Raw genomic sequence first — 27,729 nt, 5'->3', positions numbered from 1 at the left:
GGAACGTGGGACTGTTGATCCAGCTCCAGGGATCACAGACCAGCTCCAGGAACACGGGATGATTCCCCAGTGCCAGGGACACAGCACCCAGCTCCAGGGCTGCACACCAGCTCCCGAGGGGAGCACTCCCGAGCTCCCCACTCCACGCAGCAGCTCTCCCCCGATATCAGCAACAAACATTCGGCAAAAACTAGCTCCGACTTCTTTATTTCACTTTCGGGCGAAATAAACACAAAACACGTCTGCTTATCATACTTTCCTTTTTTTTTTTTTTTTAAAGTCGATTTTTTTTTCTCCCGACCTCAAAAAGCGGAACCCGGGGGGCTGCGGGGGGGACCCGAGCTGAGCCCGGACAACTCGTGTCGGCGGCGGCGGGCGCGGTGCCGGCGGGCGGCGCTGGGGCCGCGCCGGCCCCGCGGGTGGGGGGCGGGCGGTGCCGCTTTATAAAGCGGCGGGAGCGGGGCGGGGGCAGCGCCTCGGAGCGCCGCGGGACCGGGCAGCGGCGTCGGCACCGGGGCCTGCCCAGCCCAGCCCCGGCGGGGCGGAACGGCTCGGAGCGGCTCGGGCCGGGCCCCCCCCGGGCGGGATGAACCGGCGGGGGCTCTGCGCGGGGCTCTACTGGCTGCTGCTGCCGCTCGCCCTGCTCGCCGGTGAGTGCGGGGATTCCCCCCGAGGTGACACCGCCCGTGGACAGGGTGGCTCGGGGGACCCTCCGGGGCTGTCCCGGTGGCTGCACGTGGAGCGAGGGAAGCGCCGTGAAACCGGGAGCGAGCGGATCCCCGCGCCCAGGAGCCGGCGGTGGGATCCCCGCGCCGCGAGGTGGCTGCGGACGGGGTCGGTGCCGGCACGGGCGGTGGGGCGGTGGTGATCCCCCCAAAGCCCGCCGTCTCCACCCGTGACCGAGCGCACTCCTGGGGAAACGCTGCGATTTCCTCCGGGCCGGGAGGGTGTGTGCGTGTCCCCCCCCCCCCCCCCCGACAGCCGGGGGGCTGTTTGGGGTGCAGGTGACCCTGTTCGGTCACAGCCGTGTCACCACGCTCTGCTGTGGTTGCAGAGTGGGGGGTGAGGGGTTGCTCAGGCCGGGGTGGGCGATGCCCGGGGGGCAGCTGGCACCAATCCTGCCTCCATGCCCGGGTGGATCCCGGCCAGCAGAGTGCCCACCCCAGCCCCTGTGCGGTCCCCAAGCTGCCACCAGCCCGTTCCCAGCACTGTCGGCCTTTGATGGCAGATGTGCCACCCACCGAGGCAAACCGGCTGGCCACCGGCCTGGAAAATCCCCGTGTCCCGGGACGCGCAGGACAAGAATCGGCTCTTTGAAGCCCGGCTGCTCCGGAGCCTCTTCGGGATCACGCTGCGTTTGCGTAGACGCAAAGGAAAAACCTCTTTATAAACAGGATTGTTCAAGGGGCTCCTTGTGCCGGGCACGGGCTGGGTCTGTGTGCCACCGACACCGGGCTCACCCCACCCTGAGCCCCGGGAAGCTCTGGCACGGCTTTTGGGGTAGCCCTTGGATGACTTTTGGGAGACTGTCACCTGGAGAGAGAGAGAGGGGGACGTGCGGCCGAGGGAGGCGCATTGGGCCGAGCAGCCCCGTTCCCGGCCGTGTTTTGGGGAGCAGCGTTGGGTTTCGGGGTGCCGGCACCGCGCAAAGCCTCGCTGGCAGAGGAAGTCGGTGACTCTTGAAAAAAGCTGCTTTTCCTTTGGTTTGCTGGAGCCGTGACTCAGAGCATCGCGCAGGATGTGAGGAAGGTTAATTATAACCCGGCCCACGAGCGGGGTTGGGAGGGAGAAGGGGCTGCGCTGCCCGGGGCGGGCAGGGGAGCAGCGGCCGGGCCGGGCTGCGGGAGCTGCCGGGTGCATCCCATGGGTGCCCGGGGCGACACGTGGCCTCCGGGCGCAGCCTCCCGCGGGGCCCTCCTGCTCCAAATCGTGCCCGTTTGGCCCCAAATCGTGCCAGGTTTGCTTGGTTCTTCACCCTGCTCCGGCAACGGGACATGCCGTGGTTACCCCCGCTCCCCCACGGCTGGGGACATTGGTGGCTTTGCTGTCCCCCCCCGCTGAGCTTGTAGGTGGCTTGTTTAAGTTTGGGGCCCCGCTTGGGCGGGGACTCCGTCCTGCTCCAGCTGATTGGAGAAGAGGGGGTGACTCAGCAGTGCCCGGGGGTCTTGCAACAGCACCCGGGGGAAACTGAGGCACGGGGGGCGGTTTGTGGTTTGTGGCTCGTCCCCACTGCACCTGGGTGGGAGGATTTGCCCCGGAGCACGACCCGCCTGCGGCCCTTCCTTCCCTGGCAGTTTGGCTCTCCCCAAACGTCCGGAGGATGTTTGCTCGGGGCTCTCGGCCAGCCCGGGGCGAGTGGAAGCGCGGGACTCGTGGCTCGGGGCAGTCCCCCGATTCCCACGGCAGCCCCCGGGTTGGCACAGCTCTCACCCCCTGGAGGGGGGGGGGGTCCCGGCCGTGCCATGGGCTGTGTCCCCACCTCGGCTCCATCCTTCCTGCTGGGATTCTGGGGTGCTGGAGCCGCTGTAGGGGGCACAGCACGTCTCACACAAAGGGGGATGGGGCACCCCCGGTGCCACTCGTGGCCACGCTGATCCGTGGTGCCTGGGCAGAAGTGAGGGGTGAGGGTGGCACCCCCTCCCCGGGGCTACAGTGCCCCCGAACCCCCTGATGTGGGGACACAGCCCCCCCCGCCCCGCCAGGGTGCTGGGGAGTCCCTGGGGGTCCCGGGTGCTGCAGGGCTGGAGCCCAGCTGGGTGCCAGCGTGGGCTGCAGCAGCTGCCTCCTGCGGTCAGGTGCTTTTTATAAAACCAAGGGAAATAAAATAGAGGAGGGAAAAAAAACCACCAACAACTATATTAAAAAAAAATTAAAAAAAGCAAAGCCACCACTGACTCCAAGAGCAATAAGTGCTGCTTCCTCCCGGGCACAGGGGGAGGGGATGAGAAGACAAGATGGGATGGAGATGCAGGGTCTGGGCGCCCAGGACTGAGCCCCCACAGTCCCAGTGAGGTGGGGGACACCGTGGGGGGGCTCCCCAGGGGTGCAGCAGGTCCCTTTGGGGTGAGGACAGCAGGATTTGGGCACCTCTTGGTGCTGCCATATGGCAGCCACGGTCACAGCCCCGTTGGGGATGCTGGTGGATCTGGGAATGTGTGTCCTCATATGTCCCAGTGCTGAGCCTGCAGCTCTGGGAGCCCTGTGGCACGGGCTGTGCCATCCTGCCGTGTGCCAGGGAAGGGGACGTCCCCTGGCACTTGTCCCCTGAGCTGCTGCATTCCCTGTCCCGTGGCACGAGCTCCTGGCTGATGCTGGGATTTGCCAGCTATGGCACCCGCTGGCAGCCGGCCCAGAGCCCTCCTGGGGCATCTCCTGCAGCATTCCCAGGAGCAGGGTCGGGAGCTGGTCGCGATTAACTTTCCACAAAAACAGGATATGGTGGGTGAGCCGGTGGGGCTGCTCTTTCCTGGAAAGAGGGGCTGAGGCTGGGGCTGGGAATGTGACAGTGGCCAGCTCTGCTTGCCCAAGGGCTTGTCAGTTTGGGACTGATGGAATTTTGGGACAGGGAGAGCCACACTGATGGGATTTCGGGATGAGGCCTCTGGGTTCCTCACCCTGCCTCTGGTTTGCTGCCAGCAGGTGCAGAGTCGAGTCCTGGGAGTGAAGTGACACTTTGGGGACCCTGTCAAGGGTCCCTAGCTGGGGCTGCCGAGCTGGGAGGCAGCTTGGCAGAGCTGCCTGCCTCCAGCAGCAGGTAACGGGCCCGTGTGAGCAAGCAGGGCAGGAAATTAAAGAGCTCTGCTAATTAATCCTGAGAAGCCACAGGTCCCCAAGGGCGGTGTGGATGCAGAGAGATGGTGCAGGGCTGGTGTGTGGGGCTCCCCCAGCTCTGGGGGGTCTGGGGACCCCCCTTTCCCCATGCAGTTGGGAATGGATCCATCCTGGAAGCTGGCTGGGTGTGGAATGGTGCCTGGGTTGCAGGCTGTGCCAGACCCCAACCCTCTCCCACAGCCTCTTCCCAGCCCAGTGCCCTGGGAAAGATGCTGGTGCCGGCTCCTCCTGGCTGCCCCCACTTTTCCAGTGGTGCCAGTGACCCCAATCCCCTCCCACGGGGAAATTCAATTACAGCTGGCATGGAGGAATCCCGGCACATGCCGCCCAGCTCCCCAGTGCTGCAATTTATCCTCCTCCTGCCTCATTAACGTCGTTAATATTTCACGTGCTGCCGGGGCTGGCTGTGGTGAACTCCTGGCAGCGTGGGAGCTGCTCCCAGGGTCACGGAGCTGGGCAAGCAGGAATTGGGGTGCCAATCCAGGATACCTGACTGCCACAGGGCTGGGCAAGCAGGAATTGGGGTGCTAATTCAGGATACCTGACTGTCACAGGGCTGGGCAAGCAGGAATTGGGGTGCCAATCCAGGATACCTGACTGCCACAGGGCTGGGCAAGCAGGAATTGGGGTGCCAATCCAGGATACCTGAGTGTCACAGGGCTAGGCAAGGCAGAATTGGGGTGCCACTCCAGGATACCTGAGTGTCACAGGGCTAGGCAAGGCAGAATTGGGGTGCCACTCCAGGATACCTGACTGCCACAGGGCTGGGCAAGCAGGAATTGGGGTGCCACTCCAGGATACCTGACTTACGGGACAAGGTGAGGGACACCCCCGGGTGTCGTGGGTGAGGGCACTGCCTGCGTGGGGAGGGGGCTGTGGGTGCCCCGGTGCTGCACCCACCCACCCACCCACCCACCAGCCAGGCCGCTCAGAGGGCGGGTTTGCTCTCCCCACACGCCAAACTGGTTTTTCTCCCCGTGCCTGCGCTTTCCCCGCTGTCAGCACTGCGGGGAACCGGTTCCCTCCGACTGCAGGACGGAGCGCCCACGCACCCGGCCCGGCACGCCCCGCTGCACCAGGGTGGGTGCCGAGCCGGGCTCCGAGGGTGCTCCCAAACCACTTTCTTCCCCTCCTTTTCCATCCTGCTCGAAGCCATCGAGCAGTTCTGGGAGATTCCCTGGTGATGCCTGAGGGGTGCAGGGTGAGCCGCCGCCCAGAGGGTGCTGGTGGCACCAAATAATGGGGTGAGCATGAGGGTGCCCCCCACCCCCCCCATCCCCCAGTGCCCAGCAATCCGTGTTCTCACTGAGCTCCCAGCCCTGCCACCACGTGCCCTCGATGCCACCAGCACCCAGGACGTGGCTGTGGCCGGGCTGGGGGCTCTCGGTGGGGCTGGGTCACCCCAAGGTGGGCAGTGGGGTGGGCGGGCGCTGGCACGGCGGTGCCCGTGGTCGGGGGGGCCCTGCCCGGCTCCCACGGAAGCCGGAGCAGCGTCTCGCCCCCGTGCCGGGAAGGCTCCTCTCGGCTGGAATATTTGCTCCATGAGATCATGGTTTGCCGAAACAGCCAGGAGCCCTCGGCAGCGGCTGCGGGAGGTGACGCGTCCCGGGGTCACCGCGGGGAGGTGGCTGCTGGTGGCGGTCCTGGTGCCCTCCCCCCCCCCCCACCCCCTGCTCGGGGCCAGGCTGGGCTTCGCAGGCTTGGGGACACGTGGGGACCCCGCTGCGGGGCTGGAGCTGGTTTTAGCCCCGGCGTGGGATGTTTCCCTGGGCGTTCCTGGGCGCTCCCTCCCGCCGGCCCCGCGCCCTCCGAGGGTGTCCCGCTGTCCCCGGGGGTTGTGGGGTGTCCCCTCGCTCCCAGCCCCGGCCACGCTGTCCCTCACCCCAGGATGTGTTGTCCCACTGAAACCTCGTAAACACAGGAAGGGCCGTGCCGGGCTGCGGTGCCGAGCACGTCCCTGGCGCCCTGCCGGGCTCCCCCACCCCCCAGTCCCACGGAGTCAGGGCTGCCCTCTGAGCCCCCCCCGTCTCACCCCCTTCCCCCGTGGGGTGCCAAGGGGAGCGGCTCCGGGCACACCAACGCCAGCTCCCTGTGGCTGTCCCAGGGGGACTCCCCACTGCTGGTGGGATGTGTCCCCCTGGTCTGTAGAAAGGGGATGGGGACATGTCCTGGGACTGCCCGGAGCAGTGACAAAGCTCATGCCGCCATCTGCAGCCAGGCACTGACCCCGGGGCTGTCTCGGTGGGGCTGCCCTGTGGGTGCTTCCAGCTCCTGCCCGCGCATGTGCTGCTGTCTGTCGCTGTCAGTGTGGTGACAGGAACGCTGCGTCCCCAGCCGGGGTGGCAGCTGCCCCGCCATGTCCCTGTCCCCATCCCTGTCCCCGTCGGTCACAGCTCCGCAGGGTGCTGGCTCAGCCTGGCTCCTCCGGTAGTTTCGTGCCTCCAAACAAGCTGTAATTTAGGTCTAAAAATAAGTGAGGGGGAAGGTGCTGAGCTGGCGGCACACCCAGAGCAGGGCTGGGGCAGGTGCTGGGCCAGCCCTGGAGGGGTCACGGGTGGGGGTCCCAGCCTGGCCCTGGGGGTCCCCGCAATGCTCAGCCTGGTTTTGTGGGAATGATGTGGAAACGCAGCAGACTTTTCTCATGGCTCTTCTTCCCCTGTCACCCCATGAGTCTCGGACCTCTGGTGTCCTCTTCTTGTCACCACGTGGGTCACCAGGAGTGGCACACCCTGAGGTCCTGCCTCTGTACCTCTTTGCGACGGCGCTTTTTGGGGGCTTGACTCCCTTGTCCTACCTGCCATCACCCCAGGACCTCAATACCACCCGGCATTTCGGGGCGCCTCTCTTTTGGAGAATCTCCATGGTGTGAGGCTGCAGCTGTGAGCCCTCCCTGTGCCACCTCCCTGTCACTAACCCTGTCGCTCTGTCCCCAGCCTGCCTTTTCCGCTACAATGTCCTCTCCCTGGTGTACCTGCTCTTCCTGCTGCTCCTGCCCTGGTTCCCGGGACCCTCCCCACGCAGCACCGCAGGTAAGGGGCTCACCTGGGGCTGCAGGGCTGGCACAGGTGGGGTGGGCACCAGGGGAGCTGCCCCCCCCCTCCTCCCCGCGGGCACCTTCGCTGCGGTTTCACCCCGGCTGGGCAGCGTGGCTCCGTGTGGAGCCTCTCTCTGTTAATTATAGCCCAGCGGGGCTATTAATAGCCCTCCTGCTCCAGAACGGCCACTTTGGAGCCTTATTAACCAAAAACCTGCGGGCTGGGCTGTGTGGGCACACCACCAGCAGCCCCTCCGCCCTGCCCGGGGCGCTGGGGCGTGGTGGTGGCCGCAGGGGGGTCACCCACCCCGGGGCAGGTGCCTGTAGCCCCCCTGTGCCCCAAAAACAAAACCTCTGTGTGGGCTTTGAGCCCATCCCCGGCGCCCAGCATGGCCACAGCTAAAAGCTTTGCCCTGTGAATATTTCATGGGCTCGCACAGTCCCAGATCCCGGCGCTGCTGCCCGGAGCCTTTGCGTGGATTTACAGGAAAAAACAAACGAGGGAAAGCTGTTGGCCCCGGGCCGCCCCCCAGGCCGGCTCGCAGCTGTGGTGGGCAGCCAGCCCACCCCACCCCTGGCCAGGAAAACGGGCACGGGGCCCGGAGAGCCGGGTGGGATGGGGTACGGCTGCAGCTGGTGGAAGGGCTGACGGGGTTTGGGGTGCGGGGGACCCTTGGAAGGGGTCCCATGGGGTGTTCCAGCTGGGATGGGGGTGCTGGCTGCACCCTGGTGTGCTCCCAGCCCAGCAGGGCCAGGGAGGTGCCAGCTGGGTGCTGCAGGGACATGGAGGGTGGTCCTGGGTTTTGGCTCTTGGCCTGCCTTCGGTCTGTGCTGGGTGGACAAAGCCCTGGTGGGATCCCGATCCTGTGCCGTGGAATCTCTGGGTACAGTGCACCCCTCCCAGCTCTGCCTGAGGGTGCAGGGTTCTTGTTGGGGTGTCCTTGGGTGCTGGGTGACAGCTCTGCCCGTGTGTCACAGGTCACACCAGCCGCATCCTCAAAGCTCTGCTGGGGACCAGCATCCTCTTCCTCCTCGCCCACCTGGTGTTCCAGATCTGCCTGTACACGCTGCCCATCCTGGACCAGCTGCTGGGGCCCAGCTGTGAGTAGGGGCTGCCTGTGCCCACCCTCACCCACCCACCCACAGCCCTGGGGCTGCACCCTCAGGCTGGTGACATGTGGGACCCATCCTGCTGGTGTTGGGGAGTGCTGAGGCTCTGCAGGGTCCCAGCCAGGTGCCAGCTCTGGGGACATCCCGTGCCATGCCAGGGTGTCTGCTGGGTGCCCACTGCACTGGGCACAGAGCCCATCCTGCACTCCCGTGGATGGGAATGTTCTCCGCATGGTGGGGGGCTGCTCAGAGCGGGGTCTGCCCCCCTCAGTGCCCCCCTCCTTCCCACAGGCAGCTCCTGGGAGGTCCTTGCTCGGCACATTGGGGTCACCAGGTAAGGGCACCCTGACCTGTGGAGCTGGGGGTTGGCAGTGGCTGGAGGGTCACCCCTGAGCCTTTCCCTGCCCCTCTCTTTTCCCCCAGGCTGGACTTGGGTGACATTCCCAACTCGGTGAGGCTTGTGGCACCCGACGTTGGCATCCTGCTGGTCTCGTCCCTGTCCTTGTGCCTGTGCTGCCGCCTCAGCCGTACCACCTCCAGACGGAATCCCGAGTCCCTGGAGACCTCTGAGGGGGTGAGAGCCACCCCCACTGCCATGGGGACATCCCACCACCCACATGCCACCGGGACCCTGCCAGCCTGCCTATGGCAGCTCCCTGTCCCTTCCCTGGGCACAGCCTGAGTCTTGGCATGGGGACATCCACAGTGGTCAGGGACCCAGTTTGGGGCAGTTTGGGCCGGGTTGGAGGGCTTGGTCGTTGTCACACAGCTTAGGGTGACTCAGCCATGGAGGAGTGGCCTTGTTTGCTCTGGCATTGCCACAGGGATCATGGCAAACGGGCGGGACAGTGGGGTGGGCAGTTATGGGGTGCTGGCCCCCAGCTCGAGCTCCCTGGTGCAGGGGTGAGTGCTGTGCCATGCCAGCCCCACCTGGCAGTGCCAGCAGGTCACGGGGACACTGTGCTTGTGGCACAGGGGTCACCCAGGCAGACACAGCCCCAGTGACAGCCCCAGCCCCTCTTTGGGGGCTCCCCAGCACCCCAGACTGTCGTGCCTGGCTTGGGCCGTGCCGGGCTGTAACCGGAGCAGCAGCAGCAGTGTGGATGCCTTTGCCGTGAGCCCGGGAGGCAGCCTGGAAAAAAGCTCAGTGCTGGCAACCCGGATCCCAGAGCCAAGAAAAACAGCCGCCCCTTTGGAGGCGCTTTGCAGGCGGCTGACGAGATAAACACGGCCAGGTGCCGGGCACTGTGCCCGCCTGGCCGGCCACCCCTGCCCTCCCCGGAGTGGGGAAACTGAGGCACGGCCAGGAGCTGCCCGGGATCGGGTCGAGGAGCTCACAGCAGCCTGGTTTTCCCTGGCACAGAAGGATGTGGGGCGGCACCGGCACGCGGCTCACAGGGACAGGCGGCTGAGGAGCCGGCTGCGGGACAAGGCTCACTGGCTGCTCTGGGAGGCTGGCAAGGGCCTGGCCATCCTGCTACTGGCCTTGGCAGGTGGGCACGGGCTGTGGGGGGCTCGGGGGGGCATGCTGCTGGAGGGGGGGATGCTTGGTCCAAAGTGGGGACACTCAGTCCAGGGTGGGTGTGATGCTCAGTCCCAGGGAAAGCATGTTTGGTCCATGGTGGGAGGGTTTTCCTTTTCCATCCAAGGGGGAAGGTGCAGTGCATGGAGGGAGGGATTGCTTGGTCCAATGGGGAAAACAGTCCAAGGAGAAGGGCTGCTTGGTCTGACAGGGAAGAATGTTCAATCCAAGGGAGAAATCTTAATCCAGGGGGAGAGCTGCTCCTTCCAAGCGTCAAATGATGTATGGAGGAAGAGATGCTTGGTCTGGGGAGGGAGGGGATGCTCAGTCCGAGGAGGAAGAATGCTCATTCCGAGCAGGAGTGATAGGTGGTCTGAGGACAGATTGAGAGTCCAAGGGAGAAAGCTTAGACCAAGAGGAAGGAGATACTTGGTCGAGGGTGGAAAACTAGGTCCAAGGGGCAGGGATGCTTGCTCTAAGGGGGAATGCTGGGTGCAGTGGGATGCCGCTCAGTCCCAGGGGCTGTGCACTGACCGCCCGTGGGGCGCTGCTCCCCAGGGATCACCCTGCCCTCCGCCTCCTCCAGCGTCTACTTCCTGCTCTTCATGGGGCTGTGCACGTGGTGGGCCTGTCACCTCCCCAGCAGCCACCGGGCCTTCAATGTCCTCTGCGTCCTCGTCGGCATCTACAGCGCCTGCCACCTGCTGTGCCTTTATGCCTACCAGACCCCCTTCGTCCAGGGGCTCTTCCCACCGCCCACCCTCTGGGCACGGTGAGTCCCTGGGGAGGGAGCTCTGCCCCTGAGGGACTGGGTGAGCTGCCCTGTCCCACCCCGGGGAGGGCAGCCAGAGCATCCCTCTGGTGCCAGCACGGGGATGGGACCCTGGCAGCTGGTCCTGGCTGGGGGGGTTGATGTCACCTCCTCTGTCCCCACAGGCTGTTTGGCTTCAACGACATCATCCTGTACTACAACTGCTCCCAGCCCAACACCCTGCAACTCAACACCAGCTACCCCTGGCCTGTCTACGCCAACCCTGGCATCCTGCTGCTGCTCTACTACACCATGGCCACCCTGGTGAAGCTGCGCCGGCGGGATGCCAAGGTGAGGGGCTGCAGGACTGAGCCGCATGGTGACAACGGTGACAATGTGTGCCTGGCTGTGACTGCCCCGGCCATGGCACAAGGGGAGGTGGGGGACAGCGTGGGGTGGCTTGGCAGGGGGCTGGGGCATGGTCCTGCTCCCCAGTGGTGGCAGTGGGTGCCCTGAGCACCTCCTGCCCCTCGCAGAGAACGGCACCGGCACGGTCGTGCCCGAGGGACCTGGTGGAGCTGGAGAGCTGGCCCAAGGAAAGTCCCTGCATGCCTGAGGACACCAAGGTGGGTTTGGGGGGGGGGAAGCTGTGCAGGGAATGGGTGTGGGATGGGTGTGCCAGGGTGGGCTCTGAGCCCTCTCTTCCCTCAGCCTATGCTGTCCTCCAACACCGGCAAGCCGAGCGCCAGCAATGAGAACTGCACCATCCACATCTTGAGCTCAGCACGTAAGCCTGACCCCAGCCCCTCCCCAAACCCTGCCTGCAGCCCGGGGGGATGCCTGGTGCTCCCGCTCCCCAAACCCTGCCTGCAGCCCGGGGCTGCCTCACGCTCCTCTCCCCATGCCAGGCAGGAGGCATCCTGCAGCGTGGCTGCCCCTGCACACCCTGGGCCACGTCCTCATGAAGCAGAGCTACGTGTCCGCCCTCATCGCCATGATGGTAAAGAGCTAGCAGGGGACACGGCCGTGGGGAGGGGACACTGGCACGGTGGGGGACACCTCCCGGGCCTCCCTCACCCTTCCTGCCCGCAGGTGTGGAGCATCAGCTACCACAGCTGGCTGACCTTCGTGCTGCTGCTCTGGTCGTGCCTGATCTGGACGGTGCGGAGCCGGCGGCACTTTGCCATGCTCTGCTCACCCTTCCTGGTGCTCTACGCCATCACCCTGTGCAGCCTGCAGTATGTCTGGGCCATGGACCTGGGCCCCGAGCTGCCCACACGCATCAGCTTCATGCGGCTGCGTCCGCTGGGGCTGGTGCACCCCCGGTACCCCTGCATGGCCGTGGGGGCCAAGGTGAGCGTGGCCCTGTCCCAGCCCTGTCCCCGCCAGCGCCCCGCTGTCCCCGCTCACAGCCTGTCCCCGCAGCTCCTGCTCACCCTCACCTTCTGGATGCTGCTGCGGCGCTTCGTTATGGAGCGGGTGCTAACGAGGAGGGCCCCGGCCACGCCGCTGCTGGAGGTGTCTGTCGGGGATACAGGTGAGGACTCTTGGTGTCACCCGCACTGAGCTCCTTACGGCTGTGTGTGGGGGGACCCCAGTGTCCCCGCCCAGCTCCTGCAGCCCCTCTGTGCCCCACAGACACCAGCCAGATGCGGGACGTGCTGCAGAAGCTGGGGGACGTGGTGTGGAATTTCTTCGCCAAGTTCTGGATCTGTGTCTGCGGTGTGATGTTCATCGTGGTGACCTTCACCGGCCGCCTCGTGGTCTACAAGATCGTCTACATGCTCCTCTTCCTCCTCTGCCTCATCCTGTTCCAGGTAGAGGGGCTGGGGGCCCCTGGGGACCTGTGCCATCCCCAGGGGCGGCCCTGCTGATGTCCCTGTCCCCGCAGGTGTACTACAGCCTGTGGCGTAAGGTGCTCAAGGGGTTTTGGTGGCTGGTGGTGGCCTACACCATGCTGGTGCTCATCGCCACCTACACCTATCAGTTCGAGGACTTCCCCATTTACTGGAGGAACCTGACGGGCCTCACTGATCACCAGTGAGTGTCCCCTACCCACCGTGGGGTCCCTGCTGGCACCAGCCCTGTGGTGGCACCGGGGCATGGCCAAGGGCTGGGTTGCACATGGGGAAACTGAGGCACAGCGCAGGTTTGGGGTTGAGCCCCAGCACAGGGGCTCGGTGCCTGTTTGGGATGGATGAGACCCCGTGCTGAGCCTCCTCTTCCCATCCAGGGTGAGGGACCTGGGCCTGGAGAAGTTCAGCATCTCCAAGCTCTTCACCAGCATCCTCATGATGGGTTTCTTCCTGCTGGCCTGCATCCTCCAGCTCCACTACTTCCACAAGCCCTTCATGCTCATCACTGACCTGGAGCACGTCCGCCCCACCTCTCCTGCCCCCTGCCACATTCCCAGGTAGGACCCAGTGCTGGGTGACACCCCTGCACCCTGAGCCTCCCATCCCTGCTCTGAGCTGCCCTTCCCACAGGTCCGAGGAGCTGCACGGGAGCCGCCTGCTGCGGGATGCGGCCGCTGCCGACACCACCCGGTCCAGAGATTCCGACACCGACTCCCTGGGTACGGGGCAGGGATGGGGTGTCCTGCAAGCCAGGAGGGAGGGTAGGGAGATGGATTTGGGTTGATACTCAAGTGTGGGAGGGTGTGGAGATGGATTGAGGCATCCTCCAAGCCTCCAAGGAAGAGACTTCCAGGGTATGGATTTGGGGTGTCCTTCAAGCGTGGGAGGGTATGGGGATGGACTGGGATGTTCTCGGAGCCAAGAAGGGGCTGGGAGGGCATGGGGGGGTGGATTGGGATGTCCTGAAAGCTGGGGTGGGACCAGGGGTTTATTGGGGTTTTCTCCAAATCTGGAAGGTTACAGGGGTGGACTGGGATGCCCTCTGAGTCAGGAACAGGCTGGAGGTTGCAGGGATGGGTTGGGCTGTTCTCCAGCTGTGGGGGGTTGTGGGAATGCATTGAGGTGTCCTCTGAGCAAGGGAGGACACAGGGGATGTGTCGGGGTGTCCGCAGAGCCAGGGAGGCTGCGGGGGTGTCCATGAGGATCCGTGTCTCACAGAGTCCAATAAATGGGGGCTGGTGCTGGAGCGCCTGGTTGTGCTGGGCCGGACCTTCTCGGACAGGGTGTCACGCGGGGAGGTCTTCGTGAGGCGCCTGCTGGAGCTCCACGTCGTCAAGATGGTGGCTGTCTACACCGTCTGGGTGGCCCTGGAGGAGGTACCCCTGGGGCTGCGGGGTTGGGGGGGGCTCAGCCGGGCCCCCCGAGGTGCTGACACAGCCTCTGCCCCAGGTCTCGCTCATGAACTTCTTGCTGGTGCTGCTGTGGGCGCTGGCCGTGCCCTACTGCCGCTTCCGCCACATGGCCTCGTGCCTCTCCACCGTCTGGACCTGCATCATCATCGTCTGCAAGATGCTCTACCAGCTCGAGGTTGTGGACCCCCACGACTACTTCAGCAACTGCACCCAGGTGTGCCCAGCGGGGCCGGTTCTTGGGGGGCTCCCTGGCTGGAGGGGGGGTCTGGGGGGGCTGAGGGAGCACTGACCCATCCCCTGGTGCTCCCCTTTGCAGCCCCTACCCAACAGCACCAACCTGACCCCAGAGGAGCTGGGCAACTCCACGCTGTACCGTGGCCCCGTGGACCCTGCCAACTGGTTTGGCATCCGGAAGGGCTTCCCCAACTGGGGATACGTCAAGGTGGGCACGGGGGTACTGTGGGGACCGCCTTGGGGGGATTCTTGGCTTCGCAGCGTTGTCCTGAGCATCTCTTCTGAGAACCTGGGGAGATGCTGTTTTTATGTGGACCATGTGGGAGGAATTCTTGGCTTCACAGTGTGGTCCTGAACATGCCCTGTTCCCCCAGAACCACCTGCACGTGCTGCTGCTGCTGGTGCTGGAGGCGGTGGTGTACCGGCGCCAGCAGTACCACCGCAAGCAGCACCAGGTGCTGTCCCCTGACACTGAGACCATCTTCGAGGGCGTCTCCCGCGAGCACCTCGACCTGGGCTTTGTCAGCTGCGTCAAATACTTCATGAACTACTTCTACTACAAGTTTGGCCTGGAGGTGGGAGCATGGGTGCTGCGTGTGTGGTGTGGGGGGTGGGGTCCCAATGCTCGCAGCACCCCGGAGCTGAGCCCTGCACCCCCAGATCTGCTTCCTGATGATCGTGAACGTGATCGGGCAGCGGATGAACTTCCTGGTGATCCTGCACGGCTGCTGGCTGGTGGCCATGCTGGCGCGGCGGCGGCGCGCGGCCATCGCCCGCCTCTGGCCCAACTACTGCCTCTTCCTCGTCATCTTCTTCCTCTACCAGTACCTGCTGTGCCTGGGGATGCCGCCCGCCCTCTGCATGGGTAAGGGGCACGGGTGGCACCGTTTGCCTGCCCTGGGAAGGGGCTGGAGGAGGAGCCTGGCACTGACTGTGCCCCCCTGCCCCTACCCAGACTATCCGTGGCGTTGGAGCCGTAGCATTCCCCTCAACTCGGCGCTCATCAAGTGGCTCTACCTGCCCGACTTCTTCCAGGCTCCCAAATCCACCAACCTCATCAGTGAGTAGCCCCCTGCCCATGTGGTGCCCTGTCCGCCTGCTCGACCCCTGCTCATGGGGTGACACAGCCCCCTGGCCCCCCTCCTCCAGCCCCTGGCGCCTCTGTGCCCACAGGGTGCCCTGTCACCCTGTTCCAGACCCTGTCCCCTCCCCAACCTCTGGGACCTCCCCAGCCATCCGTGGGGTCCCATCCTGCCTCCAGGAGGGGGAAGGACACAGGCAGGAGGGGTGGAGGAGCTTTAAGAGCCCCACTCCACTGGAGGTAGAGCTTAAATCTCACGCACCCCATTGGAGGAGGAGTCATGGCAAACCTCACCCTTTTTTGGGGGGAACTTAATTGTTTTCCCACCCCCTTTTGGGAAAAGGACAAGCCTGGAGAGATGCAGGTTTAGTTAAAGAGGAGGTGGGACCTGGGAAAGCCTGAAGGGAATTAATGAGCTCCCCATGCTGGGATGCTCCGCATCTCCGGGAGGGTTTGGGGGGGTAGCAGCATTGTGGGGAGCCCTGTGCCCCGGGCTGAGCCCTGTTCCCTCAGATGACTTCCTGCTGCTGCTGTGCGCGGCCCAGCAGTGGCGCGTGTTCGAGGCCGAGCGCTCCCAGCCGTGGCTGCAGGCGGCTGGCGACAACTCCGACCGGCTCGACCGGGAGCAGGACCACTACAACCCCACCCCAAACTTCATCTACTGCAAGTGGGTGCCCCTGCCACAGCACCCCAACCTGGGCTGGGAGTGGGATCTCCTGTGGGCAGTGAATGGGGCACTCCGCTGGGATGGGATCCCTGGGGATATGGGCAGGATGGGATCCCTTGGGGTATGGATACTACGGAATCCCACCTTTGGAATTCCAGCCTTGGGATGCCAGACTTTGGGGTATGGATGGATTCCCCCCTTTGAGGTAGGGGCAAGATGAAATCCCACCCTTGGATGGCAGATCCCCTGGGATGGGGCGCCTTGAGGTGTGGGTAGGATGGGACCTTCAGGCAGTGGGACCTGCTGGGCTGGGATCCTCTAGAATGGGATGGAAACCCCTTTGGGCCAGGGTCCCTTTGGACATGACCCCCCCGATGGCTGGAGCAGCAACACCCTGAGGCTTTTCTGGAAGGAGATGAGGTTGTCCAGACAGCCCTGGTGATGGTGCTGGAGCCTCAGAGGCTTTGTGCCATAAACTGGGCCAAAGCCCTTTGTCCCCCATGATAGGGCTAGTTTGGGGACTGGGACTGTACTGGGGGTGGGTGCTGGGAAGGGACGAGACCCCTGCTCCAACCACCCCACCCGCAGGTCCTACCTGGACATGGCGAAGGTGGTGGTGTTCCGTTACCTCTTCTGGGTGGTGCTCGTGGTGGTTTTCATCACCGGCGCCAACCGCGTCAGCCTCTTTGGGCTGGGCTACCTGCTGGCCTGCTTCTACCTGCTGCTCTCGGGCACCGCCATGCTGCGCAAGCCGGCCCGCGCCCGCCTGGCGCTCTGGGACTGCCTCATCCTCTACAACATCACCGTCATCGTCTCCAAAAACATGCTGTCGGTGCGTTGTGGTCCCCACGCTCCTCCTCAGGTCACCCTGGGTGTCCCCTGGGTGGTGACAAAGCCCTCTCTGCCCGCAGCTCCTGTCCTGCGTCTTCGTGCGGCAGATGCAGAACAACTTCTGCTGGGTGATCCAGCTCTTCAGCCTCGTCTGCACCGTCAAGGGCTACTACGACCGTGAGTTGCTGGTCTGGGGGAGATCTGAGGGGCATTGGGGCTGCAGGTTTGGGCTGCTGCCTGACCTGCCTGCACCTCTGCCTGCCAGCCAAGGCGATGACCAAGGACCGGGACTGCACGCTGCCCGTGGAGGAGGCCGGCATCATATGGGACAGCATCTGCTTCTTCTTCCTCCTGCTCCAGCGCCGCATCTTCCTCAGCTCCTACTACTTGCACGTCATGTGGGACCTCCAGGCCTCTGCCCTGCAGCCTTCCAGGTGGGACTGGGGTCCTGGAGGGGTCCCCATGGGTGCTGGGGGCCCCCCCGACCCTCCACTGTCCCTGTCCCCCAGGGGTGTGGCGCTGTTCAAGGCCAGCATTATGAAGAGCCTGCACTCGCACCGGCGATCTGAGAGGAAGTCGCTGGACCAGCTGAAGCGGCAGTGAGTGGGTTTTGGGGGGCCCTGGGACCCCTGTCCCTGCACCTTGGGGCAGCCCTGTGTATGGGGTGGCCCTGGGGGCCTGGGGGAGCGGGCTCTGCAGCATCCTCTGCCTGCAGGATGGAGCGGATCCGAGCCAAGCAGCAGAAGTACCACCAGGAGCGTTTGCCCCGCAGCACCAGCACAGAGCAGGAAGGGGCCAGATCAGGTGAGAACCGGAGGATCCCTTCTGTGTCCCCAACCCCTCTCAGGACACACGGGTGGCACTGTGACCCTTCGCTGACGCCCATGCTGATGGAGCCCCGTGGAGCATTGCGGTGACCCCCCTGCCCCGAGTCCCCCCAGGGTGGGGTGGGTGCTCTGGGTGTGGCCGTTCTCAGCCCCATCTGCTGTCCCACAGCTCCCGGTGGCCCAGCAGACCCGTCCCGGCAGAGGTGGCAGCGGCCATGGGTAGACCACGCCACAGGTACAGCCCCGGAGTGGGGCAAAACAGGGCACAGCCCCTCGAGGACGTCCTCCCGCCGGGGCCACTAACACCTGCAGGGACACTGGTGGCACTGCTTGGCCAGGGTGACACCCTGCGTGTCCCCTGTGCCCAGGCTCGTCCGCAGAGCACTAACCATGGCTTCTTTGCTCCCCAGCACTAATGGGGTGTTGGACTGGGGGTGCCAGGCTGGGTTTGGGGTCACCGACGTCGGTCACCTCCGAACGCTGGCGCCGGAGGGACGCCGCTTTGGGGATGTGGCAGTTGAGTCGTTGGCTTTGATGGGTGTCCTCGGTGCCAGGCAGAGCCCTGGGAGATGGCAGCGCGGCCAGCCTGGGGTGTGACACCCCTGCAGTGGCCCTGGCTGTGCTGTGACACCCTGTGCCCCCCCGGCAGTGCTGCATTCCGGGGAATACTTCCTCTTCGAGTCGGACAGCGAGGAGGAGGACGAGGTGCAGGAGGAGCCGCGGCCAGGGAGGCCGAGCGCCTTCCAGGTGGGCAGGGCTGGGGGACTTGCAGAGCAGCCAGAGGGCTGGCAGTGTCCCCAGGGTGCTGATGGCCCCTGTCCCACTCCAGCTCGCCTACCAGGCCTGGATTACCAACACCAGGACGGTGCTGCGGCAGCAGGAGCAGCCCGAGCAACCGCAGCCACCCAGCACGGAGAGTGCTGCAGGTGGGTGTGACGCACCAGAATAGGGCTGGGGGGGCAGGAGGGGACATAGTCCTGCCTGGTGCCCACTCTGTGCCCTGGCAGGGCACTCCCAGCGTGTTGGGGGACTCTGGTGGCTACAGTGGGGTTGGGCACAAGCTGTGCAGCTTCTTTGGTGCCCACCCTGGTTTTTAAGGTGGATGTGGAGGGACAGGGGATGGAGTGGTGGATGGGAGAGGCCCAGAAATTACGTTCATCCATCCCTGGGATCTGGCCCTGGCAGAGGATGGCACAAGGAGAGAGGTGGAACCTGCCGAGGGGGCTGAAGGCCAGGAGGAAGAGAGCACAGAAGTTTCTGGTAGGTGGGCAGCAGGACTGCAGTGCGGGGGGATGCTGGGGAGGTCCGAGTTGGCACGAGTGGGACCCTCCACCCCTCTTTGTGCCCTGGCAGAGAGGAGCAACGTCTTGCAGCGGGCACTGAACACGCTGAGGTTCCTGTGGCTGCTGTGCCAGGCCTTGGTGGACGGGCTGACCCAGTGGCTGGACACCTGGACCCAGGAGCACACGGACATGTCCCGCGTCCTGCGCCTCGAGAGATGTGTCATGGCCCAGCGGCTGGCCAGGGTGAGCCCAGGGGGGACAGCAGGGCGTGGGGGGTGACAGCCCACGGTGGCACTGACGTCCCGCCTGCCGCAGGGAGAGGAGATAAACCGCGAGTTCCCGGATGAGCTCTACGAGCTGCCGCCGGAGGAGTTCCAGCAGGAGCTGAACCTGCCCGGCTCGTTGGCTGCAGAGTCCCAAAGCGGCACTTCCAGGCAGGTGCATAGATACCCCCGAGGGGGCCCTGGGCAGTGGGGCAGGGGGACAGGGGGCTCACCCCTGACCCTGTGTCACCCTAAGAGCTTCCCCTTTTTCCGGCAGCCAGGAGCAGGTGACGAACCTGGAGGACGTGGCTGAAGCTCAGCAGTTGCTGGCCGTGTCCCAGCCACGCAGGCGGACCGCCAGCGAGCTCCTCAGGAGCAGGTGGACATGGGGACTGCGGTGGGACGGGGATGGGGGGCGACAGGGGGGGCTCATCCCAGCCCTGCATCCCGCAGGAGGTTGTGTGTCTGTGAGCTGGAGGAGTCGGAGCAGTTCTACCAGTCCCACAATCGGTTCCTGAAGCTGCTGCTGGCCGGGTACCGCTGGGTGACGGCCCACTCCGAGCTGCTCTGTTACTTCGTCATCATCCTCAACAACATGGTCACCGCCTCCGTCCTCTCCCTCATCCTGCCCATCCTCATCTTCCTCTGGGCCATGCTTTCCATCCCCCGGCCCTCCAAGCGCTTCTGGATGACCGCCATCATCTTCACCGAGGTGGGCAAGGGGTGGCCAGCGAAGGGATGATGCCACCCAGCCCCCGCTGCCACCCCACTGACCCCAGCGTGTCCCCACAGATGATGGTGGTGGTGAAATACCTCTTCCAGTTCGGGTTCTTCCCCTGGAATGGCCACATCATCCTGCTGCGCTACGAGGGCAAGCCCTTCTTCCCCCCACGCATCCTGGGCATGGAGAGGTCCACCCAGTACATCAAGTATGACCTCCTGCAGCTCCTGGCCCTCTTCTTCCATCGCTCCCTGCTGCTGGTGAGCCCTGGGCCATGCCTGGGCATTCGGGGGGAGCTGGAGCTGCTCCTGGGGGCTCCGGGCAGAACCCAGTAGGTGCTGGGTGGCTCTGCCGTGGTTTCCCACCGGTGCTGGTGGGAGTGGATGCTACAGGATGGGGAGTGAGATGTGTGGGGCTGGGGGGCAGCAGGACCTCTGACCGTGTCCCTCCGCAGTCCTATGGGCTGTGGGACCAGGAGGAAACGACGGAGGAGAAGCCGGAGGAAGCCGTGTCCCCACCACCAGCGGTGGCGGAGGAAGGGCCGGAGACTCCAGCCCAGCCGGGAACACTGGGAGCAGCCACGGGGCCAGAACAGGAGCTGGAGGCTCCAGCCCAGCCAGAAGAACCGGGAGCAGCCATGGAGCTGGAGGAGGAGGCTCCACCTCTGCCGGGAGCACCGGGAGCAGCCGTGAGGCCGGGGCTGGAGCAGTCCATGGAGCAGGAAGAGGGGACTGAGGCCACGCAGCTCCGCTTCAGGAGGAAGCAGGGAAGGAAGGCACTGGAGATGGTTCCAGCAGAAGGTGAGCACCACTTCCCAACCCTCTTGCCGTGGTGAGGAGCAAGGCTGGCACCTCCAGGGTGCTGGGGTCAGGCAGGATGTGGTCCTGCAGGACCCTGGCTGTCACCCACGCTGTGCCTCACTTCAAGGGGGTGAGGAGGAAGAGGAGGAGGAAGTATCAGAAGAGAGTCATGCTCAGAGGAAGTTGAAGGAGTTTGGTTTGCGGGTCAAGGGCTTCTTCCTTACCATGTGAGTCGTGGCGGTGCTGGTTGGGGTGGGGTGGGGGCTGTGGGGTGCAGTCCCAGTCACCTGTCCCCTGTGTCCCCTGTCCCTGCAGGGCACGGAAGATTTACCAGCCAGTGTGCAAATTCTTCGGGGACATCCTGGACACACAGAGCCACGCAGCCACCGACGTCTACGCCTACATGTTCATGGCTGACGTGGTCGACTTCATCATCATCATCTTTGGCTTCTGGGCCTTTGGGGTAAGCAGTGAGTCCCACGGGGTCCTGACTGTCCTGCCTCCACCATGGGTGAGTCGGAGCCACATCCTGACCTCTCCTGCACCGTAGAAATACACAGCGGCCACCGACATCACCTCCTCGCTGTCGGAAAACCAAGTGCCGGAGGCTTTCCTGGTCATGGTGCTCTTCCAGTTCAGCACCATGATCATTGACCGCGCGCTCTACCTCCGCAAGACCGTGGTGGGCAAGCTCGTCTTCCAGGTCATCCTGGTCTTTGGCATCCACTTCTGGATGTTCTTCATCTTGCCGGCCGTCACCCAAAGGTACACCCCAAAGGAATCCCCACCAGGGCACCTTGGTGTCCCCAAGCCCACGTGGTGGCCCAGGCTGGTGGCTGAAGAGTGACACGTCCCTCCCTCAGGTTGTTCCGCCACAACACGGTGGCCCAGCTGTGGTACTTTGTCAAATGCATCTACTTTGGGCTGTCGGCCTACCAGATCCGCTGTGGCTACCCCACCCGCATCCTGGGCAACTTCCTCACCAAGAAATACAACCACCTCAACCTCTTCCTCTTCCAGGGGTATGGCACGGGGTCACAGGGAGCTGCAGGCACGCCGAGGGTGCCCTACCACTGCCCTCTCCCCGTGTCCCCCCAGGTTCCGCCTCGTGCCCTTCCTGGTGGAGCTGCGGGCCATCATGGACTGGGTGTGGACGGACACCACGCTGTCCCTCTCCAACTGGATGTGTGTGGAGGACATCTACGCCAACATCTTCATCATCAAGTGCAGCCGGGAGACTGAGAAGGTACAGCCCCTGTGCCAGGAAGGGTCCCCCACTAAACCCCTTTTGGGGGTTTGTTGGGGTCCCCCTGAGCACACCCTACACCGTGTGCTGTCTCCCCCCACGCCAGAAATACCCCCAGCCCAAGGGGCAGAAGAAGAAGAAGGTGGTGAAGTACGGCATGGGCGGCCTCATCATCCTCTTCCTCGTGGGCATCATCTGGTTCCCGCTGCTCTTCATGTCCCTGGTGCGCTCCGTGGTGGGCATCGTCAACCACCCCATCGACGTCACCGTCATCCTCAAGCTAGGGGGGTACGAGGTGAGGATGTGGGGGTGGGTGTTGGGGTGCCCAGATGGGACACCAGGGTGCCCTGCCTGGCTGATGTCCCCCTGTGTCCCCCCCCAGCCTCTGTTCAGCACGAGCTCCCAGCAACAATACATCCAGCCCTTCACGCTGGAGGACTACACCGAGCTCACCAAAGAGTTTGAGAGAGAGCCGGTAAATCCTCCCCCCACCCCAAAATATCCCTGCTGCCTGCTTGGGGCAGGGGCTGAGCTCTGTGTCCCCTGGTGGCAGCTGGCCATGCAGTTCATCACCTTCTACGGCATGGAGGACATCGTGACCGCCCGCATCGAGGGCAGCTCGGGCTCGGTGTGGGGCATCAGCCCGCCCAGCCGCGCGCAGATGCAGCAGGAGCTGCAGAACGGCTCCTCCGACATCACCGTGCACCTCACCTGGAGCTTCCAGAGGTACCTCGGGCACGGCCAGGGAGGAGCCAGCCCTGCCTGCGCCCCCCTGCCCACACTGAGCCTCTTCTGCCCGCAGGGACCTGAGCAAGGGGGGCACGGTGGAGAACGCCTACGGCAAACACAACACAAACCTGGAGCCCGGCGCGCCCCAGCGCCTGGAGCTGGCCCAGATGCTGGGTGGCACCAGGAATGAGCCCGTGTGAGTGTCCCCTGAGGGGGTGACTGGACCCCTGTGCCCAGTGGGATGGTGTAACCACTCCCATCACTCCGCTTTCTTGCAGGGTATTGCCCAAACTCTTCCCCAAATACATCCGGGCACCCACCGGCCTCGAAGCTGAACCTGTCAAGCAGCTGCTGCCAGGTAGGTCCCAACGTGTCCCCCACAAGAAAACCAGCACTGGGTGCCACTTCTCTGAAGACAGGGAAGACACGAGTCCCAGTGTCTCCCTCCCCAAAAAATCAGCACTGGGAGCACACCAGTGGCACTGATGGTGCCAGGATGTGAGTCCTGCTGTGTCATTCCCCCCCCAAAAAAGTCATCCTTAAGGAGCACAGCAGCCACTGTGCTGTGCCCTGACGGTGTCACCCTCTCCAGATGACGTGGAGAGCTACCTGGATGTGGAGTTGAGGCTGAAACAGGAGCGCAGAGGCTATGGCCGTGGTGAGCACTTTGTGGAGTGGTGGGTGCTGAGGGTGAAGGACATCCCACCCCAGGAGGGCAACATCCTCCCCATGATCATCTTCAACGACAAAGTCAGCCCCCCCAGCCTGGGCTTCCTGGCTGGCTACGGGTACGTGGAGGGTGCCAGGGTGCGTGGGGGGATCCTGAGGGAATTGCTAGTGGGATCCAGGGATCCAGGATGTGCCCCTCCTTGCAGGATCATGGGGCTCTACGTGTCCATCGTGCTGGTGATCGGCAAGTTCGTGCGGGGCTTCTTCAGCGAGATCTCCCACTCCATCATGTTCGAGGAGCTGCCCTGTGTGGATCGCATCCTGAAGCTGTGCCAGGACATCTTCCTGGTGCGGGAGACGGGCGAGCTGGAGCTGGAGGAGGAGCTCTACGCCAAGCTCATCTTCCTCTACCGCTCGCCCGAGACCATGATCAAGTGGACACGGGAGAAGAGATGAGGGGAAGGGGCTCCAGCCCCCTGCCCTGACAGGGACATCACCGCCAATGCCTTAAGCAGCCCCCCCAGCTGGGGCCTCATCCCAGCCCGGGAGGCAGTGGGATGTGGGGTTCTGGGCGCTCCCTTGGAGGGAGGATGCTTTTCTGGATGTTTTTCTTACGTTGCTTTGAAGCCGTCCGACCTGCACAGACCATGTTGTGCCTTCCCGGGGAGAGGGACAGGAGGTGGCCCCTCCACCCACTGGGCACCCCTGGCTGCCAGGTGGGGTTGGGGGGGTCAAGAGCCAGCCTGTGCCCCTCTCCCTGCTGGCCCCAGCCCTGCTCCAGAACCAGGTTGAACTCAAGCAATAGCCCTCTGCCCCCCCCCAGCTCCAGGATGGGGGTCCTGGGTCGTGGCCCCCCATGTTTGAGGGGGTCTGGCAACCCCAGTTGGACTTTAGACACTTGTGACTTTGGGTTTGTCTTTTTTTTTTTTATTAATTCAAATGGTTTATTTATACAGATAGCGAATAAAACAAACTTGAGGCCTCCCTGGCTGGCAGGGAAGTGGGGGGGCCTTTTGGCTGGGACAGAAATGGGCTATAAAAGCAGCTGCCTGGGGTGTCAGGAGTCCTCACCAACCTCTGGGGTATCCCTGAGGAGTGGCACCTGCCCCAGCAGTGCCACAGTGGGATGGAGGAGTGTCCCAACCCCTTCAGCTCTTGCTGGACTCCTGGTTTTCCTGGTTCTGCTCCATCTCAGCTCTGTAAGGGATGGACAGGGGATGGACACAGCCCCAGGGGCTGAGCAGGTGTGGAGGGAGGCCCCCCCGCCCAGTACCTGCGGATCCTGCGCTGGCCCTCGGCGCGCACGTAGGGTGGCAGTGTGTCAAGGGGACCCTGCAGCAGAGGGGCTGTGAGCCTGGGGACCCCCCTCACCCGCAAGAACCACCCCCCTGCACCCCAAGACCTCACCAGCTCCTTGAAGGTGAGGCGGCAGCTGTAGCACAGCAGGGGGATGTAGGCAGCTTTGCTCTCAACCCTGTGAGGACAGGGACGAGGACAGGGACACTCAGTGGTGGCCTGGGAGCGGGTGTGGGATCCTGGAATGCCCCCAGCCCATGTGCTCACCCTGCTGCTGGCTCCTCCAAGATCAGCGTGGGCTCCAGAGCCAATTCCTCCTCTGTAAGAGCCAGGGGGTCACTGAGGGGTGCACGGCTGCTCCCCAAATCCCCTGAGCCCCCCAGTGCCCTCCCCACTCACCCCCATCGGTGTCCAGGCCACAGAGGCAGAGGAGGCAGCGCTGGGACTCGCTGCTGGCCTTGGCCGGCTCTGGGCTCAGCTTCTCCCCTGTCCTGCAGCCAAAACGGGGGTTGTGGGTGCACCCCAATCTTCCCACACCCCCGGTACCCCCACAGGGACCCCCCCCATACCGGTACACGGTGCTGATGGTGGAGGGGAACTCCTCCTGCAGCCCCAGCAGGAAGCGCTCGACCAGCTGGTGGATGCTGGGCTTCTCCCGGCGCTGTGGGAACCGACAGGGACAGGAGTGGGGGGTGCTGTCCCTGCCATGGGGACACGGAGCGTGGGCTCCCCACCACAGGACCCTCCTACCTTGGTGAAGAGGGGTGGCACGGTGATAGTGGGGACACTGAAGAAGAAGTTGTAGAAGGCGATCTCCTTGGCCGTGTAGTCCCGCATGGGTCTCACCACCATCACGTCGCCGTGGCGCTGGTCCGTGAAGCCCTGTGGGTGCAGGGCTGCCAGGGGACCATGCCACCACCAAGCCAAGCCCCCACGGCACCGTGTCACCCCTCGGGTGCAGCTGTCTATCCCCAGCTCACCGTGTCCACGGCGAGGAAGGCGCCGCGGCCCAGGGAGAGGTTGGTGAGGAGCTTGGTGGCCACGCGCGTGAGGCTCTCGCCCATCATCACCTTGGCGTAGCCCTTGTCCCGGGCCGTCTGCACGATCAGGTGGGTCCTGGGGACGAGGTGACAGCTGATCAGAGCCACCCCGCCCGCCTGGCGCTGCTGCTGGCACCGGGCGGGGTCAGCCCCTCACCGCAGCATCTCCAGCAGCTCCTCCCGCGCCGTCGCCGTCCCCGCGGCCTCGAAGCTGCGGAGCAGCTCCTGGGTCTGGGCGGCGTCCGGCAGGCCGGGGGTGGCCGGGGCTGCTGCTGGCGTGTCCTGGGTGCTGTGAGCAGGCACAGAGGTGCCACTGTCCCCGTCCTGCCGCTGCTGCTGGATGAAGCTGTCCACAGCCCGCTTGTAGGATGGGCCGGGTGTGCCGGCGCGCTCCGGCCCCGGCTGTAAGATGGATGGGGGCAGCTGCAGCGCCTGCGGGGCACACAGGGACACGGGGAAGTTGGGGTTGTCTGAGTGAGCCCCCCTGCCTCAGCACCTGTCCCCATGTCACCCCAGTACCTCCTCCAGGTGGAGCAGGTGGTAGGGGAAGCCGGTGGCCTGCAGCAGGGTCTCCATCTGGGCCAGGGTCTGCTCCCGCTGCTCTGGGCTCTGCCCGCGCACGGCTCCCTCTGTAAGGTGTGGGGGCAGTGGCATGGCTGCTGTCACATCCCCGGCCCTGTTTCTGGGGCCAGGGTGGCAGCATCCCCACCCTGGCACAGTGCAGGGAGTCAGTAATGGGGCAGGAAGCGGGGTAGAGAATGGACAGTGGGGCTGGGAATCGGGCAGGGAACAGGCAATGAGCTGGGAACTGGCAGCAGGACAGAGAACAGGCAGCGGGGCAGGAAATGGGGCAGGGGACAGACAGTGGGGCTGGGACTGGGGCAGGGAACAGGCAACAAGGCTGGAGAGGTGAGTGAGGCAGGGAACAGGCACTGGGACAGGGAATGGGTTGGGAACAGGCAGTGGGACATGGAGCAGGGATGGAGTGGGAATGGGCAGGTGGATACAGAGCAGGGATGGGTTGGGAATGGGCAGTGGGACACGGAGCAGCAGCAGGGCTCCCTCACCCTCAACGTAGACGAGGCCGGGGACGAAGCGGAGCCTCTTGGCCGCCTCCCGGCTGAGCCCCTGGCAGAGGAGTGGGGTGAGGTGTAGGGTGAGGTGTGGGGTGAGGGGGGAACGAGCCCTGCACCCTCTGAGCCCCCCGAGTCCCCACTCTCACCTCCTGCACCTGCCGGACCATGGCACTGGAGGCCGGGCCCCCTGACACTGCCAGCAGCACCTGCGGGGACAGCAGGGACGGTCACCGGCCCTGGGGCCACCCCCGGGTCCCCCAGTCCCCCCCTCCCGGTACCTTCTCTCCCGGGAAGATGACGCGGTTCTTGCCCAGCATGGCACGGAACTTGTGCACGAAGTACTCGCGGAAACAGGCGCTGGGGGACACGAGGACATGGGGACTGCTGTGCCACCCCCAGACCCCACGGCCCCACACCCCAAAGTCCCCTTGATGTCCCCAGGATCAATGTCCCGAACAACATCATCCTCAGGCCCCAACATCCCAGAGATCCAAAGATCCCCACGAGCCACGTCCCTGAACATTACTGTCCCCAAGCAGTACTGTCCACCCTCCTTGATGTCCTCAAGACACAATGTCCCCAAGTCCCAGACATCCAATGTCCCCAAGCCTTGAAGTCCCAGTGATGCAATATCCCCAACCCCAACATCCCAACGCTCCAGACACTCAACGTCCCTGAGGACTAATGTCCCCAAGACCCAAAGTTCACGACCCTCCATCTTCTGGAGACCCAAAGACCCCAACTTCTGCTGTCCCCCATCCCCGCTGTCCCCACCCGGTCCCTCACCGGCAGAACGGGTCCCCGACGCGGATGACGAGGGCGGCCGTGCCCTGCCCGCACTTCATGCAGGTCCGGGGGTGGCTGCGGGGACACGACCGGTCACCGGGGACACCGGGACGCGACCCCCGGGAGCGATACCGAGCGGGAGGACGGGCGGTCCCGGTCCCCGGGCAGCACCAGCGATACCCGGGATGTTACCGGGGGATACCGGGGGTAACACCAGAGGCAGCACCGGGGGACACTGGTGAGATACCGGGAGCAGTACCGGGGGGTGCAGTGGGGATGTCCCGGAGGCATCACGGGAGGGATGCCAGGGAGAATACCGGGGGGGTACCGGGAGCGGCCCGGGGCGTCCATTCCGAGGCCGGACCGGACTCACACCTGGTTCCCGGCGCGCGGCGGCGCCGCGGCGGTTCCGTGTCCGCTCCGCACCCACCCGTCGCGTCGCACATGGCGGCGCAGCTCGGTGGACTCCGGTGGGTCCCGGTGGGTCCCGATTTGTCCCGGTGGGTACCCGGGGGTCTTGCTCGGCTGGGACTCCGCTCGGCTCCGCTCGGCCTCGTTCGGCTCCGCTCGGCTCGCACTCGGCTCCCCTCGGTGGCGGCGGCTCCCGCCGTGTCCCGGTGCGCTCCCGTCGCGCGGCGATGACGCGGCGGCGCCGCTCGGTGAC

The 27,729-nt window shown here is 64.7% G+C and overlaps 2 protein-coding genes across 4 annotated transcripts; one reads left to right on the top strand and one right to left on the bottom strand.

The window, feature by feature from the left end:
• The first annotated feature begins 499 nt into the window (after positions 1–499).
• Positions 500–23,849, top strand: PIEZO1 (piezo type mechanosensitive ion channel component 1 (Er blood group)). Its single transcript, XM_066194755.1, has 51 exons — positions 500–650; positions 6,765–6,860; positions 7,844–7,966; positions 8,267–8,309; positions 8,399–8,549; positions 9,339–9,468; positions 10,056–10,269; positions 10,434–10,599; positions 10,785–10,874; positions 10,960–11,035; positions 11,157–11,248; positions 11,341–11,601; positions 11,674–11,785; positions 11,887–12,065; positions 12,140–12,288; positions 12,482–12,661; positions 12,735–12,823; positions 13,323–13,480; positions 13,554–13,730; positions 13,833–13,958; positions 14,125–14,325; positions 14,411–14,615; positions 14,706–14,810; positions 15,345–15,498; positions 16,087–16,330; positions 16,410–16,506; positions 16,595–16,763; positions 16,839–16,928; positions 17,045–17,133; positions 17,326–17,391; positions 17,806–17,903; positions 17,986–18,082; positions 18,342–18,416; positions 18,510–18,682; positions 18,755–18,877; positions 18,984–19,081; positions 19,156–19,414; positions 19,495–19,683; positions 19,878–20,223; positions 20,351–20,450; positions 20,539–20,686; positions 20,774–20,988; positions 21,087–21,245; positions 21,322–21,469; positions 21,576–21,764; positions 21,852–21,944; positions 22,023–22,195; positions 22,272–22,394; positions 22,477–22,556; positions 22,791–22,986; positions 23,074–23,849. The coding sequence occupies exons 1-51, from the start codon at positions 587–589 to the stop codon at positions 23,321–23,323; spliced, it is 7,428 nt and encodes a 2,475-aa protein (XP_066050852.1). The 5' UTR covers positions 500–586; the 3' UTR covers positions 23,324–23,849.
• Positions 23,773–27,677, bottom strand: CTU2 (cytosolic thiouridylase subunit 2). 3 transcript variants are annotated; one of them, XM_066194758.1, is made up of 15 exons: positions 27,439–27,677; positions 27,066–27,140; positions 26,558–26,636; positions 26,426–26,485; positions 26,271–26,331; positions 25,723–25,832; positions 25,361–25,635; positions 25,144–25,279; positions 24,914–25,045; positions 24,733–24,824; positions 24,563–24,654; positions 24,431–24,482; positions 24,275–24,341; positions 24,141–24,199; positions 23,773–24,048 (listed from the first exon to the last, which is right to left on the bottom strand). In XM_066194758.1, the coding sequence occupies exons 2-15, from the start codon at positions 27,122–27,124 to the stop codon at positions 23,925–23,927; spliced, it is 1,398 nt and encodes a 465-aa protein (XP_066050855.1). In that variant the 5' UTR covers positions 27,125–27,140; positions 27,439–27,677; the 3' UTR covers positions 23,773–23,924. The 3 variants fall into 3 exon arrangements, with proteins under 3 accessions (XP_066050855.1, XP_066050854.1, XP_066050853.1); XM_066194757.1 differs by having other exon boundaries at positions 27,496–27,574; XM_066194756.1 differs by having other exon boundaries at positions 23,923–24,064; positions 27,441–27,598.
• Between the last annotated feature and the right edge of the window lie 52 nt (positions 27,678–27,729).

This window comes from Chamaea fasciata, unplaced genomic scaffold (assembly GCF_029207755.1).
Source record: "Chamaea fasciata isolate MVZ Bird 193981 ecotype frontalis unplaced genomic scaffold, bChaFas1.0.hap1 SCAF_12, whole genome shotgun sequence".
Classification (NCBI taxonomy): domain Eukaryota; kingdom Metazoa; phylum Chordata; class Aves; order Passeriformes; family Sylviidae; genus Chamaea; species Chamaea fasciata.
The sequence above is the reverse complement of the archived record's forward strand: the minus strand, read 5'-3'. Positions and strand labels throughout refer to the sequence as shown.

Coding starts and splice junctions, on each gene's coding strand:
- CTU2 (XM_066194756.1), bottom strand. CDS start 27,511: ATGTGCGACGCGACGGGTGGGTGCGGAGCGGACACGGAACCGCCGCGG. Junction 26,486..26,557: donor TCATCTTCCCGGGAGAGAAG/GTACCGGGAGGG, acceptor CTGTCCCCGCAG/GTGCTGCTGGCAGTGTCAGG. Junction 24,825..24,913: donor TGCCACCCCTCTTCACCAAG/GTAGGAGGGTCC, acceptor CGGTTCCCACAG/CGCCGGGAGAAGCCCAGCAT.
- PIEZO1 (XM_066194755.1), top strand. CDS start 587: ATGAACCGGCGGGGGCTCTGCGCGGGGCTCTACTGGCTGCTGCTGCCG. Junction 13,481..13,553: donor TCTGGGTGGCCCTGGAGGAG/GTACCCCTGGGG, acceptor CCTCTGCCCCAG/GTCTCGCTCATGAACTTCTT. Junction 20,989..21,086: donor TTGCCGGCCGTCACCCAAAG/GTACACCCCAAA, acceptor TCCCTCCCTCAG/GTTGTTCCGCCACAACACGG.